This window comes from Rhamphochromis longiceps, linkage group LG3 (assembly GCF_057381845.1).
Source record: "Rhamphochromis longiceps isolate RC_006_pf linkage group LG3, R_longiceps_female_GT1.1, whole genome shotgun sequence".
NCBI lineage: Eukaryota > Metazoa > Chordata > Actinopteri > Cichliformes > Cichlidae > Rhamphochromis > Rhamphochromis longiceps.
The window spans coordinates 20141666-20156016 of record NC_140559.1 but is presented as its reverse complement, the minus strand read 5'-3'; the positions used below and the strand labels follow the sequence as shown (position 1 = coordinate 20156016).

Below are 14351 nucleotides of genomic sequence, written 5' to 3'. Positions count from 1 at the left end.
TTTTTTACTGACACAGAACTATCAGTGCTAATATAACTATATGAATGTGTTTTATAGACACTGTAACTTCACTGTTATTTACAATAAAAATATGAGAAATAACTTGCTCTTGTTCCCACAGCAAGCATGTGTTTCTCTGCAGGATTAACAACCCTTTGTTCTCTTGTGTTTCTCACGTGGTTCTGTGGGCTTCACCAAGATGTAAGACGGAAAATTTGACTTGTTCCGGTTTGGTTGTGGGTAACCAATGCAGACATCTTTTCACTTCAGAGAAGAAGAAGAAGAGGGAAAAAAAACCCATTAAACCTGCAGGAGAGCTACAACATGGAAAGAGTTCTTACCTTGATGTTTTAATTCACACTGAAACCAGCGGCAGCAGCTGACTGTTTGATGTTAAGGAAACATAATAATAACAATCTAAACATTATTTGGTTGCAGATTCGTGTGATTCTTTACAATCAATATGTATTACAAATCTCAAATCTGGGACTTTTTTCTACTGAGCAAAAACAAGTTAATTCCAACCTTGTAGTTAACTTGGACTACAGGGTGCTTCATTTTGATAAACAGATTTCTTTTTTGTTCCTCCTCCTGGGAATGATTCTGTGTATACTTCTCAGATATCTACAAACAAAAGGTCTTCTACTCATTTCCAGAATAGCCTTTGACCCACTTGAATGAATTTCTTTAACACTTAGTACTTTAACCCAAATCTAGAGAGCTAAAGTGTTTGGAGATAAACTAAAAACCAATGAACATGTAATGCATATGGAACTTCCTTCTGGATCTCATCTGCTCAGAGCTGACACTTGAAAGGTCATGTTGAAAATTTGCTGCCATCTAGCGTTTAAACTTCAGCTTACCAGTGAAGTAATTTGAGTTAAATGGCCTTTGAACAATTTGGTAGCACTCTCAATTAGTGCTTACTCTCTGTGTGTCACTATCACTTCCTGTTCCTTTTACAACACACAGGCTGTATCCCAATTCAGGGTCTGCAGCCTTAACGGCCCACAAGGGCCGCGTACTCAAAGACCACTAAGGCCGGAAGTGCGAGGCTTGTGAAATGGGACGGTCTAGACTCCGTTACACTGCCCAGGTTGCCTAGCAACCATGACACTAACAGCTGGACACGTTTGACACAGCTTTGTTTGACAGAAATGAAGGAGAAAATCTTTTGTTCATTTGTTTGTTTGTTTCTACATGAGCTTTGATTTGATAAGTATCTGAGGCTGAGACCACATGACTGTGAAATCATGATTATTGGGCTTCACTTCTGTACTGAACAGTCATTTAAGATTAGCTAGTAAATGACAATTAGCTAATGTTGTTCATGAGACTAAAGTCATCTCACTTTGGTAATGTAAATATAATATGGCCAATATTAAAGTTATAATTTCAATCATTATTAGTTATTACAGCAGTGAATGAACTCTGTTTCAAATACTGAGCTTCAGTAAAGATTCAAGCTGCATTTATTTATATTATTTATATTTCCTGTCACCTTAAATCTTCACTCAAAGACAGGTTTCTTTGACAATGTATATACAGTGGGGCAAAAAAGTATTTAGTCAGCCACCGATTGTGCAAGTTCCCCCACTTAAAATGATGACAGAGGTCAGTAATTTGCACCAGAGGTACACTTCAACTGTGAGAGACAGAATGTGAAAAAAAAATCCATGAATTCACATGGTAGGATTTGTAAAGAATTTATGTTTTGTATCACATACAAAACACACAGCATCCATGTGTTCCATCAACAAACACTGTGCTAAACCAGTTTGACCAGGATACTGACTCACACACACACACCTGTTTTCCACCAACACAAAACTGGTGAGGATTTGATGAATAATCAGAATATCAAATAATTATTTTAAGGTAACAATCTCATAAAGGAAATTTAATTCATAAGTAAAAGAAATTCCTATACACTGACCTTTTCGCCGTGAACAGTAACAGTAATCAGTAACTCATCAACTGCTCTGAGCAGCCACATTTCCCACATGGTCATATGAGCCTTCAAAGTTTCCCAGAATGCACTGCTTTAACCTGGACTTGTTATTAAAAATGTGAAACTTTGATAAAGGTTTTGTCTGTAGATTGTGACAGTTGGAGTGGATGCTGTAAAATATATTAATTTGGTTGTAACTCTTTTACACAACTTAAATTAAGTATGTATTTAGCCTTAATGATTTGATAGCTTAATATTTGATGACGTAAAGAAAGAAAGAATCAAAGTCCTTTTTTTTTTTTGCATTCATGTTGATCATCCACAACACAAATTGGTGTTTTTTAGCCATGATAATTTCATAATTTATAATTTGATAATGTAATGAGGGAATCATTGGTAAGTGTAAGTGGGGTTTTTTTTCATGTTATTTGAATATGCGATTATTCCTGCTGGATTAATTATGAATGATTTGGTTTTGTTTTACTTTTTAAAGGTAACATATATTTTGAACAATTGAGGTTTTTTTCATTTGTATGGTGTGTAAAGGATTACAAAAAGCCTAAAAAGTTTGACTTGGGGCCTTGGGTCCTGGTTTGTGTGTTGCCGGGGTTGTGGGCGGGTGGGTGCATGGGGGCCCATCCCTGGCGCAGGGTGCCGCCGGTGCGTCGAGTCGCCTGGGGGGCTCTTCAACTGGTGGGGGAGATTGTCACACCTTGCAGGAGCTTTCCTCTCCTCAGGAACTCTCTGCAGGAGGGGGAGATACAGGAGAGGTGGAGGAAGATCTCAGCCTGGGCGTCCATTGTCTCATGTAGTCTGGAAGATGAATGAATGGTGGGGTGGGTGCAGTTTTCTCTGTGGTGGGGTTGGGTGGACTGTCCCGGGCTCTGTGGGGCCGGGGGGCGCTGCTGCGCTGGGCCCCGGTCTGGATGGGCCTGGGCCCCCTTTCCCTGGCGGGTCGCGGAGTATGGGAGTGCCTACTGGGGTCAGCGGGGGAGCTGGTCCCAGGGAGGGGTCACCTGCCCCTCCCTTCCTTCACTCCCCATCTTCAGCTGCCTCCCTCCTCCCACTCCACCACAACCACCCACACATGCAGGGCTTTGGAGTAGGGGTATGTCACCAGGGTGCAGAGGAGGCTACCCCCCCCCCCCCCGTCCCCTTCTGGCTGTCTCTGCCTCAATTTTATCCCACAACTTAGACATTCACATTACTCACACTCTCATTACACATACATATAGGATCTTGGGGGTGGGCACGATACACGGAGTCCAAATTACCATCAGGTTGTATACCTCACCCCTGGCGTCGTTGCCCACCTCTCAATTTTGAATACACGTAGACATTGAGGGCTAGCAGGAGGGACTATGCGCTTACCTGCTGCTCTCTGGCAGGTAGCTCCATGCCCTCCTGGGTTTTAATTGCACCTTAGAACACACATGCATTAACACTACAATGAGCGGGTGGAGGGAGGTTTGGAGTCTTCTCTCACCCCTGTTCTCTGCGGCCTGCTGGAGCGGGGGGGCTAGGAGGAGTTGGCCGTCCGACTGCGGTCTGGAGTGTGGGGCCTCCCTGCTGCTGCGGAGTCGGGGCGGTCTGCCTCTCCCCACCGCAGGGAAAAGGGTAACACCACCTGGGTCTGGGTGCAGTTCCCCCCTCCAGGGGCAGGGGTACCTAGACCCGGTTCGTAGAGTACGCTTGGGGAGTGTGATCGTGTGTACAGTGTCTCTTTATGTCTGTCTCCACGTTGGTTGAGTGTGGAGTAAGTGCATATGAGAGCATGAGGGTGGGAATGGATGTTTGTGTCTGTGTGTGCCTGTATGTCTGTGTCTATATGTCAGGTTGGGTATCAGACGCCACCTCTCGGGGGACATCTCAGGCCCTCCAAGGTTTGGAGGCCTATCTCCACCCACCACCACTTCCCCTGCCAGTGGCGGACTCCCTCAGGTGTCGGTGCGTTGGTGGTTCTTTGTGTCTGGGGGTGGGCGTCCGGGTACACACCGGCTCACTCCTTGGCGGTCGCTTATCGGGGCCTGGAACCTGGGGCTCGCTCGGGCCACTTCGGAAGTGGGGTGCCCCCGGCCTCTCGGCCTGGGGCTCGGTCACTCAGGCACAGCTGGCTGCCGGCGGAGCTCACGGGCGCGTCACTGCAACTCCCCCTGGCTTCTGCTCTGCGGCTGCTGAGTGAGCCCTCACCTGGGACTCTCCTCAGCTCTTACTGGGACAGTGGCGCGGCTGCCCCTCTGTTGGTCTTCCTTGGTCTCTTGTGTTCTGGGGGCCTCTGGATGGCTGCAGTTTTGATCTCCTCCATACCTGCTTCATACCCTGGAGGACGGGGCTGTGGCTCCCCACACTCCCTAGCAGATCGTTACATGGAGAAACCTTTGGAATGCAAGCATGCTGATCCACACAGGTATGCACACAGGTGTACACACGGGTATTCACAGACGCGGACTACAGCTTTCTTGGCTGCTGCCTCAAAGCACATTGTGCGCTGTCTATCTTGCGTGCTGCACAATATCGTTTATTATTTAGTATCTACTGATATCTACTGCTAGCTAGTTAATTGTGATGGTGCCTTTTTTTTTTTATTCTGTTGCTCTTTGTTGTTTGCTTTCTCTTCTGTTTTTTTTTCTCCATACAGGTGACCCAGGTGTTTTGTTTTTTTTTTGGGGGGGGTTTTTTGTTTTGTTCTTTTCTTCCCCCCCCCCTTCTCACCGTCTCTTCTCCCCTTTGGTTTTCTTTCTCTCCCTCTCTTTCTTTCATTCTTTCTCCCTGTCCTATCCCACAGTCATGTCTGTCCCGTTTGTAGCAACCAAAAATAAAATAAATTCATAATTATAATAAAGGTCAATCAAATGGACCAATATGGCAAGGCCATGATGATCCACTTGGTAAAATAAATCCGCTTGGCATCTTTCTTGGCCTTAAGACAACAATTCTGATGGCTAAAGATCCAAACGGGACACAAAAAAAAAAAAAAAAAAAAAAGAAAACTTTGACTCCTATCTAAACACATTGTATATAACATTTTACAACATGTTTAGAGACATGTGAGCTTTGAAGTTAATTCATTGGACCAAGTTGATCTCAATTCACAGACAGACAACTTCCCACTACACAGAGTGTGTTGAGAGATTGTCTCTACATACATGTATCTGTTTTACTCAAATGTGTTGACTTTCCATTACTTTGTAAATGTATTTGTTTGTCAAATATTCAAGAAAGCACTTTGGTAAACCATTTTGTTTTTAAAGTACTCTATAAATAAAGTTGGACTGGAAATATATATGTATGAAGCTAGAGAAGACAGGAATGTTGTCACGGCGGGTGAGGAGAGCCGTGTGAAAATAATAAATGAGGATCCAATCGCAGGCAGTAGTGGAGAAGTGAAGGTGGTTTATTGAACACAAAAATAAATATGGACAAACAGCAAATGGAGCACGAACTAAACTAGACTGGAAACAACTAAACTAAAGAGCACAAACCTGGACAAGAACGAGCAGAGGAGATGAACAGCAGGGAGAACACACGGGTGAGACATGGTGGATACACAGACAGACCAGCAACTACAATGACAGAGGACACGACTTAAATACACAGAGAAACACAGGGGAATTACACACAGGTGGTGGACACAGCTGGGAATAATCAACAAGACGAGACAGAGGTAAAACTGAACACACTCACATGAGACCCAGACCTTCACAATAAAACAGGAACAAGAAACCATCACACTAAGACGCAGACTCGACATAGAGAGAGAGACAGAAAATGACACATGGAACTAAACTAAACCTGCAAAAACATGACAACTCAAAATACTGGGTCAAACTGACCCAGAACCGTGACAGTACCCCCCATCCAAGGGCTGGCTCCTGACAGCCCAAAACAAAAAAGTACAAAGCACCAGGCCAGGGTGGGCGGAGGGGGTCCAGGATGGAGGGACAGAGACCAAACAAAAAACAAGGAGCACTAGAGTCCAAAAACGCAGGAAAGCACATCAAGAAACAAAACGAAACCAGAGCTCAACATGAGACCACGAAAAGTTCAGGGGGCCGACTGTGCACACGGCAACGGCGGCGGTGCAGGCAAAACCAATCAGGAGGCCGACCACTTGGAAGGCAGTGGCGGCCACTGAGCAGGTCTGGAGATGCCAGCAGCGGCGACGAACTCTTTCCGGAGGCCGTCCCCGAAGGCCATGATACCAAGAAAACGGCTGGCAGAGGCGAGGCGGAACAGGTCGAGCTGGCTTTGACGGCGGTGTGGCAACCGCAGGACCAGGCGAGGCCAGACCAGACGAAGACGAAGGCGGAGCTGAGGCCAGACCAGATGAAGGCGGAGCTGAGGCCGGACCAGGCATGGATGAAGACACAGAGGCTGCGGAACCTGATGGCAGCGGGACGGCTGCGGAACCTGACAGTGGTGATGCTGCTGGAGGTGATGTGGATGCAGGCAACGGTGTAGAAGTCACAGGGGATGATTCAACAGGTGGTGGCTGAACAAACCTCCCCGGATCGTCAGCAGACATGAGGATGTGCTTGCTGGGTCCTCCAGGACCCCCAGCAGACGAGACGTGGTGCTGGGTGGACTCCTCGGACCTATCAGCTGACTTGGCTTGAAGCTGGACGGGCGACTCGGGCCCTCCAGCAGACGTGGCATGAGGCTGGACGGGTGACTCGGGCCCTCCAGCAGACGTGGCATGAGGCTGGATGGGCGACTCGGGCCCTCCAGCAGACGTGGCATGAGGCTGGATGGGCTCCTCGGGCCCTCCAGCAGACGTGGCATTAGGTTGGATGGGCTCCTCGGGCCCTCCAGCAGACGTGGCATGAGGCTGGACGGGCTCCTCGGGCCCTCCAGCTGACAACACTTGAGGCTGGATGGGCGACTCGGGCCCTCCAGCTGACGAGGCAGGACGCTGGCTGGGTTCACCTGAACCCCCAGTTAATGAAACTTGAGGCTGGCTGGGTTCTCCCGAACCCCCAGCAGATGAAACAGTAGGCTGGACGGGCTCCTCGGGCCCTCCAGCTGATGAAACGGTAGGCTGGACGGGCTCCTCGGGCCCTCCAGCTAGAGCAGACACTGAAGCAGCAGGTACGGAGACCTGCCAGTGTGGACACTGGCTGGGACTGAGCAGCACAGTGGCTAGACTCAGGCAGCCACAGTGGGATGCAGTCCTCAGAGGGCTGAAAGTTTTCCCCAATACACTCAGCAGAGGACGGAGGCGGACGGATGAACTCACTTGAACTCTCAAGGGGTGCTGAGAGCTGAGACTGTTCTGGTGAGCTCTCCGGTGAGGCTGCTGGCGCTGGCGTCTTGACCTCTAGGGGTCCAGAGTTGGCTGGTGACTGACACCCAGTCTCTGGGGAGGCCCTAGAGGGAGCAACTGTCTCTGACATGGCCAGCTTAAAAGAACCAGCAGATGTTGTGGTGAAGTGTTTTCACTGCTTAGAACGAGACAGTGAGGATGGTGGCTGAATGAACGAGTGGGTAGACTGCTGATCTGGTGGCAACTGAGCTACAGGTGGCGAAGTTGTAACAGGTGGTGGAGTGGCTGGCTGAACTGAGGGCAGCTGGGCTGCTGGCTGAACTGAGGGCGGCTGGCTGAACTGAGGGCAGCTGGGCGCCTGGCTGAACTGAGGGCAGCTGGCTGAAATGAGGGCAGCTGGCTGAAATGAGGGCAGCTAGCTGAACTGGGGGCAGCTAGCTGGGCAGCTGGCTGAATTGAGGGCAGCTGGCTTAACTGAGGGCAGCTAGCTGGGCAGCTGGCTGAACTGAGGGCAGCTGGCTAGGCAGCTGGCTGAACTGAGGGCAGTTGGCTGGGCAGTTGGCTTGGCAGCTGGCTGAACTGAGGGCAGCTAGCTGGGCAGCTGGCTGAACTGAGGGCAGCTAGCTGGGCTGCTGGCTGAACTGAGGGCAGCTGGGCTGTTGGCTGAACCGTTAACTGAATTGCAGACCCAACGTTAAACTGTGGTGAAAGTGTGGATGGGAGAACATGATCAGGAAAAACTGTTTCGGTGAGGTTTACAACTTCCCCTGAATGACTCAGTGCAGGTGAAAAAGGGTCCCAAACATTTTCATTGTCTAAATTCATAATACCAGGCTTGGAAACAGAATGGAAACAGTCATTAACACGGAGCGTGGGCTCAGGAGAAATAGTCTTGGAAGCAGTGGCCATGGGTGAGACAGAAAAATTATTGTTATCTTCAGAAGACACACAAAAAATAGATCCAGAAACAACAGTCACAGAGTCTGACGCAGCAGAAAAAGTGTCCCTTTCACTCACCACAGCCGATTGTTTACATGTCCCGACATCCGGCTGTGGGGTGCCACGCCGACGGCGCAAACGTCGCTTCTTTCTTGGAGACGGCTCCGACAGGCCGGGTAAACTTTCGTGCGTCATAACTAAAGGACTGTAGTTATGATGACCATAACTTATGGTCGTCCTACAGTCCAACCTACCAAACGTCACTCTAATGCGACTTCCTTGATATTGAGAGATATTGAAAGTGTGGCGTTTGAACGAGTGGCCGAAAAACAAATGTTTCAGCTTTATTTAAACCTCAAAGTTAACCCTACGTAGGCAGTTTTAAAACTCTAGTTGTGTTATTCACTGAAAATACCAACAGACTCAGACTTTTAGAACAAACTAAGAGTCAGATCAGCAGAAACAAAAACACGGAAATGTCTGCTGTAACTGCGTCGCTCTGCTCCACTTTGCTGTTTGTCGATGTCTTCGTGTTGGTCTCTGCAGGTGAGGTTTATAAACCAAACAGTGTTTCCCTCTGAGATAAAGAGGAACAAACATCAGTCTGGTTTACATGTTACTTCCCAAACAATTCGTTTTATATTGAATCAGACAATCATATTGTCTGATTGTGTGACGGCATCACGAGGTCTGGTGGTGTCTGTGGATTTACCCACTTGGTCAGTGGTGCTGTTTGCACCACAGAGACAAAGAAGTGTAAGATGTTCGTCACTGTGATGTGTTGTAGCTTCAGGAGTCAGATTACAGCCAGGGGCAGATCCACAGAGGTGGCAGGTGCCAGCCTAAAATGATCTTTTGGCACCCCAAGTGCCACCGTAGTTTTGTATCTATATTGTTTTTATTAAAATAAGCTAGCATCAACACTTTGAATCCAGCTACTATTAACACTGAATATAAATTTTAAAACTGAATATATATTTTATAGTGTTACTGAACTGAACCTGTTAAACACTCAGACCTGCTTTAGATTTCACCGCTTTAGTAATGACGCACTTATTTATGATCGTCCTACAGCGCAGGGTAACAAACATCAATCTAATGCGACTTCCTTAAGAGATCGAAAGTGTGGCGTTTGAACGAGTGGCTGAAAAACTAATGTTTCAGCTTTATTTAAACCTCAAAGTTAACCTCATGTAGGCAGTTTTAAAACTCTAGTTGTGTTATTCACTGAAAATACCAACAGACTCAGACTTTTAGAACAAACTAAAAGTCAGATCAGCAGAAACAAAAACACGGAAATGTCTGCTGTAACTGCGTCGATCTGCTCGACTTTTCTGTTTGTCGATGTCTTCATGTTGGTCTCTGTGTATTAACCAAACAGTGTTACCCTCTGGAATAAAATAAAGAGGAATAAACATCACTCTGGTTTACATGGTACTTCCCAAAAAATTAGTTTCAGTTTGCCTGTGTGTGTAACGGCATCTCGAGATGTGGTGGTTTCTGTGTGGATTCACCCACTTGGTGAGCGGTGTTGTTCCCAGCACAGAGACAAAGAAGTGTAATGTGTGTGTCAGTGTGATGTGTTGTAGTGTCAGGAGTCAGTATGCAGCTACAAAGCTTTTTGTTCAGTGTATACAAACAGCTGTAGCTACATAAAGGCAGCATGCAGAGACTCACAGTGTCTTATAATGAGAGGCTGCTTTCTCTCACACATTATGGTCATTTATTATCAGCACATGTTGTTGAAGTCAACAGTTGTACTTTAACCTTTAACCTCTCTGCTCTGTGTTGTTTCCACTTTCAGACCAGAAAACCATCACAGCTGAGTCTGGACAACTCGTCAATCTGACATGTCGAGTCCCAAACAACAACATCATAGTTGTAAAGTGGACATATATGACCTTCCAAAAAGAATATGTGCTTTTGTACCGGGATGGCCAGTTTGATCCAGAAAACCAGCATCCATCTTTTAAGAACCGGGTGGATCTGAAGGACAGACAGATGAAGGATGGAGACGTGTCTTTGATTCTGAAGAATGTGACGATTAATGACACTGGAACATATGAGTGTCGTGTCTTCCTGGGAGTCAGACAACCGTTGAAGGTCATCAGCATCATCTACCTTCATGTTGTTCCTCCAGGTGAGTGAGTAGAGTTGAGTGTGTGTGTGATCAGAGGTGAAGCTGCTTCCTGCTTGTTGATGTTTGTTTCTAAAGATGTTGTTGATGAGACTTTGTAGAAAGCAGCTGGTCTGAGTGATGTGATCAGAGTGCAGTAGATAATGTCTGACAGCAGTTTGAAGAGGAAATGGATTCTGTTCTGTTCTTCACTCATCACCTACCTGACAGCTGACACCTCACACCTGTTCCTCACCTGCAGGTCAGACAGGAGGAGACACAGAAGACGGAGGGAAGGAAGAAGGAGAGGAGGAAATATCTGTTGGACTGATCATTATCCTGTGCATTTCTGTTGTTGTTCTTGTTACTGCCGTTGTTGGTTTTTTGATCTACAGAAAATATGAACAACGACAGTGTCGGGAATTATTCCAGCCTCCCAGTGAAATGCAGCAGCTTTGAAATGTCTCAGAGCTTCTTACATGGTGGTGCTTGGTAAGAGAAGCAACAAAGGCAGGAGTAAATCTGACTGAAGAACCTAAAACAATAACATCTACAAAACCAAAAGAGTTGATTCAATTAAAAAAAATTTTTTACAGCAGAGACAATGTTAAATAAAAAGCTAACTGTCTCTCAATAGGATAAAAAATACATTTATTATTTTACTACTACTACTATTATTATTAGTAGTAGTAGTATTATTACTATCAGGAAAAAATGACAAGGATCAGTTAATCAATCCATAATGGGAAACTACAATTATTAAAACTTGTAGGTTATTTTAACTGTAATATCACAATGCAATTAAAAACTAAAAATTCTCCAGTATCTGTGGGAGAGACCTCAGAAATTAGACCCAAAATGATCCAAGAAAAATCAAAGACATTTTAATCAACAGGCAAAGTTTATGCTAGATGCTGCCTAATATTGAATAAAACATTATATTCTAAACCATTTCTGTTTGCATTTCATGTTCTTTACATGTATTGTTGTGTGCTTATTTTCAACAGCTGTTTATACCACACAGACTGATCCTCACGTAGCTGTTACTACAAACAGTAACTGAACCAGCTAAACAACACAAACATGTGAAGATGAACATATGAATTACTGTGGATCGTAGGTCATCAATAACAATCTGATGGAGTTCGGGATCTATTTAACAACTATAATTTTAAATCTTTTGGTAATAAAACCAAAGATTTAAAATTTAAAAATTATTTCTGTAACACTAAGATGTTTCCTGTGATCTGTGAAGCTTTTTGAAATTTACATTCTGTTTTCTGGCTGTCAGTTTAAATATTTCAAGAGCTGGTCACATTTTTGTTATTCATTTTTACTCTTTTTGAATGTTTTTACTTATAATTTCTTTTTAGCCTTATTGTTGTCTTAACTGAGTCTATTCATGTGTTTTTGTGGCTGTAAATGTTTTTTTCTCTGTGACGGCCAGTGGGCTGGCCTTGTGTTTTGCTTTTTCTGTTACCTGTTTCTTGCAGGTAGGTGGAGCTGACCCAATTATAGATGCAGCACACCTGAGAAGGCCAGTCCCAGTGTATATAAAGACACCTTGACGGAAGCAGCTGTGTTGCTCTGGCTCTCTCCATCATTTGGAAGTTTCAGTTATGGCTGTTATGTCCTTTAAGTTGTGTTTACGTTGCTTTACCTTATTTTCATTAAATATGTCTTACAGCCTTTAAAAACCTGTGTGTGGTCTCCCACTTGCTTGTCATTTCCTCTGAGCCGGGTTGTCTCTTTTCTCTCTTTCTCTATTAAAGCAGTTGATGCAGATTTGATCTCAGCTGCAGTCAGTTTCAGTTTTTTTGATCTACAGAAAATGTAAACAAGAACAGAGTAAAGATTCATACCAGCCGCCAGCTGAACAGCAACCTGTTTGAAATGTCCCAGAGATTCTTACATGATGATGCTGGAAAAGGAAAATCAGGAGAAGATCTGACTGGAAAAACTAAAACAGCTGCATATATTCCAAGAAATTTCACAGGATGGACAATGGTTTGATAAGTAAGCCAATGTTAGGCTTAAATAACAGAAGAGGTGAACGTCAATTCCTCCATGATACACACCGTGCCTCAAGTAAGAGAAAACAAAAACATTATAAAATAAGGAAGAACACAAGTCATGGTCCAGGAACATCAAATCTGTGAGGCCAACAGACACAGAGGATGGAGGAGAGAGGGAGGATGGATCTGTTGGATTGAAAGTTGGTCTGAGTGTGTCTGCTGGGTTTCTTTTTGCTGCTGTTGTTGGTTTTATGATCTACTGGCATACACGACAAAAACAGAATTTTAACTAACATCCTGATGTTTGAAATGTCTCAGAGCTTCTCACATGGTGACGCTGGGTGAGAGAAACCTACATTATTAGTCTCACTGAAGAAACCTAAACACCAGATTACAAGTAAAAACAAAAAACAAAAAAAACACAAGAATTGCTTTATACCAAAAAGATTTCACAGCAGAGACAATGTTAAATAAAAGCTAAGAGTCCCTCAAGAAAGAGGGGGGGAAACATATAGTATCAAACAACTATTAAAAATTATTATTACGAAAAATAGGAGTAACAGACAAAAGTGGACGAAAGAGAGGCAAACTTGGCTCCACAAGTATAATTATAACGTAACATATATTATATCGATATAAAGGATATTGTCACATCTTATATCTCGTATAAAATATATAAAAATATATTTTTAAAAAACTCGATATATCACCCAGCCCTATTCTCAAGCATCTGTTGGAAAGTCCCAAGAAATTAGTCTGGTCAAGCAAGAATTAGTCTTTCTAATTAACACCGAGCTGAAAAGGTTCCAAAAAAAATACTGCCGACTGGAATATAATGAACTAAAGTTAAAGCCAACATCTTTCCCTATATATTTTGTATTGTGTGTGTAATTTAATTGAATAATGTGTATAGATGGCCCATAATATTTTAGAAATGTGCAAATGATAATAAAAACAGCAAAATTTTATGTTTGTCTGAAATGTGTTTATTTATTTTCTGTAGATGTACCACTATTGTTAGCTGAAATTTGCTGACGTACCATGGGTGGCAGCCCCAATCAGAGTTTGGAGGAACAGACACATTTATTTAAGGTTTAGAGTTCACTCATTTATAGAAATCCTCAATCTACAATCACTGGACCAGATTCTACATATACCATGCACACACACACATTACAACACATGTGATAATAACATTTCAGCTTTTTACAAAATCCCAACATGCTCACCTATCAGACCTTCATTTTTTGGGGTCGTACGTTCAGTGAAGTTAAAGACAACGCTGCCTAAATCCAAATTCACACCACATCGCCTGCAGTGTGAACGTAGCATAAGATTCATGTGTGAAAGTGTTCCTGCTGCTTTAAGTCTTGGCTCACATCAACTTTATCTGCTTTGAAGAAAACTCAAGTGTGTCTGGGTTCACCACAACTCATGTTTTCCATCAGACATCTTAGTGAAACCCACAGAAGCACACGAGAAGATCAAGTGAGACCAAAGCCACCTTCGGCAGATATAACACCACATTTTGTGGTGGTTTAATAGCCCTCCACCACAGGGAGCTTTAACACAATCAGATGTGTCTGTGATGCATTTATTGTCAGTTTTCTTTTAAAGACAGTTTCATCAGTATGCAGAAACTCCAACACACTGTACATGAAGACCGTTTATTAATGGAGTTTCCCTCATATCACCAAATCTTGATATAAGATAAGAGATAAGATAAGACAGAACTTTATTAATCCCTCGGGTGGGTTCCTCTGGGAAATTCGACATGCATCTATTAAAATAAGAGTTAGAATAGATTATAACAAAGTCAAAGTCTCTTTGCAAAGTTGTATCCTGTGGTTTTTTCCCCTTCAAGCAAACTTGTTGTTAAACATTTTATAAAACAGGGTTAAATTTTCACATCATATTTTATAATGAACAATGATCCATCATGTAGATACAGAAAAAGCTGAGTGCAGCTGTACCTGAAAATTATTTTGTCCATTAAATGAGTTACAATCAAATCAGCTCTGCTGTCAACAGACAAACTTCACAGAAACTAAGATTCATGTGTGAAAT

General features: G+C 44.0%; 3 protein-coding genes across 5 annotated transcripts in view; all 3 read left to right on the top strand.

The window, feature by feature from the left end:
- LOC146673332 (uncharacterized) overlaps positions 1-14351 on the top strand; it is a 193268-nt gene that overhangs the window by 70249 nt on the left and 108668 nt on the right. The gene's annotated exons all lie outside the window — the stretch shown is intronic.
- LOC146673334 (coxsackievirus and adenovirus receptor homolog) overlaps positions 1-14351 on the top strand; it is a 189769-nt gene that overhangs the window by 136098 nt on the left and 39320 nt on the right. The window lies entirely within an intron of this gene.
- Positions 8485-12161, top strand: LOC146673338 (uncharacterized). Of its 3 annotated transcripts, XM_085402007.1 has the most exons (4): positions 8485-8699; positions 9958-10293; positions 10532-10648; positions 12082-12161. In XM_085402007.1, the coding sequence occupies exons 1-4, from the start codon at positions 8630-8632 to the stop codon at positions 12159-12161; spliced, it is 603 nt and encodes a 200-aa protein (XP_085258133.1). In that variant the 5' UTR covers positions 8485-8629. The 3 variants fall into 3 exon arrangements, with proteins under 3 accessions (XP_085258133.1, XP_085258134.1, XP_085258132.1); XM_085402008.1 differs by lacking the exon at positions 12082-12161 and having other exon boundaries at positions 10571-10728; XM_085402006.1 differs by lacking the exon at positions 12082-12161 and having other exon boundaries at positions 10532-10728.

What these genes read in the sequence shown, in the direction of transcription:
- LOC146673338 (XM_085402007.1), top strand. Translation starts at nt 8,630, where the DNA reads ATGTCTGCTGTAACTGCGTCGCTCTGCTCCACTTTGCTGTTTGTCGAT. An exon ending in CTTCGTGTTGGTCTCTGCAG is followed by an intron (nt 8,700 to 9,957) that starts GTGAGGTTTATA and finishes TTCCACTTTCAG; the next exon opens with ACCAGAAAACCATCACAGCT. An exon ending in TCTTGTTACTGCCGTTGTTG is followed by an intron (nt 10,649 to 12,081) that starts GTTTTTTGATCT and finishes AGTCAGTTTCAG; the next exon opens with TTTTTTTGATCTACAGAAAA.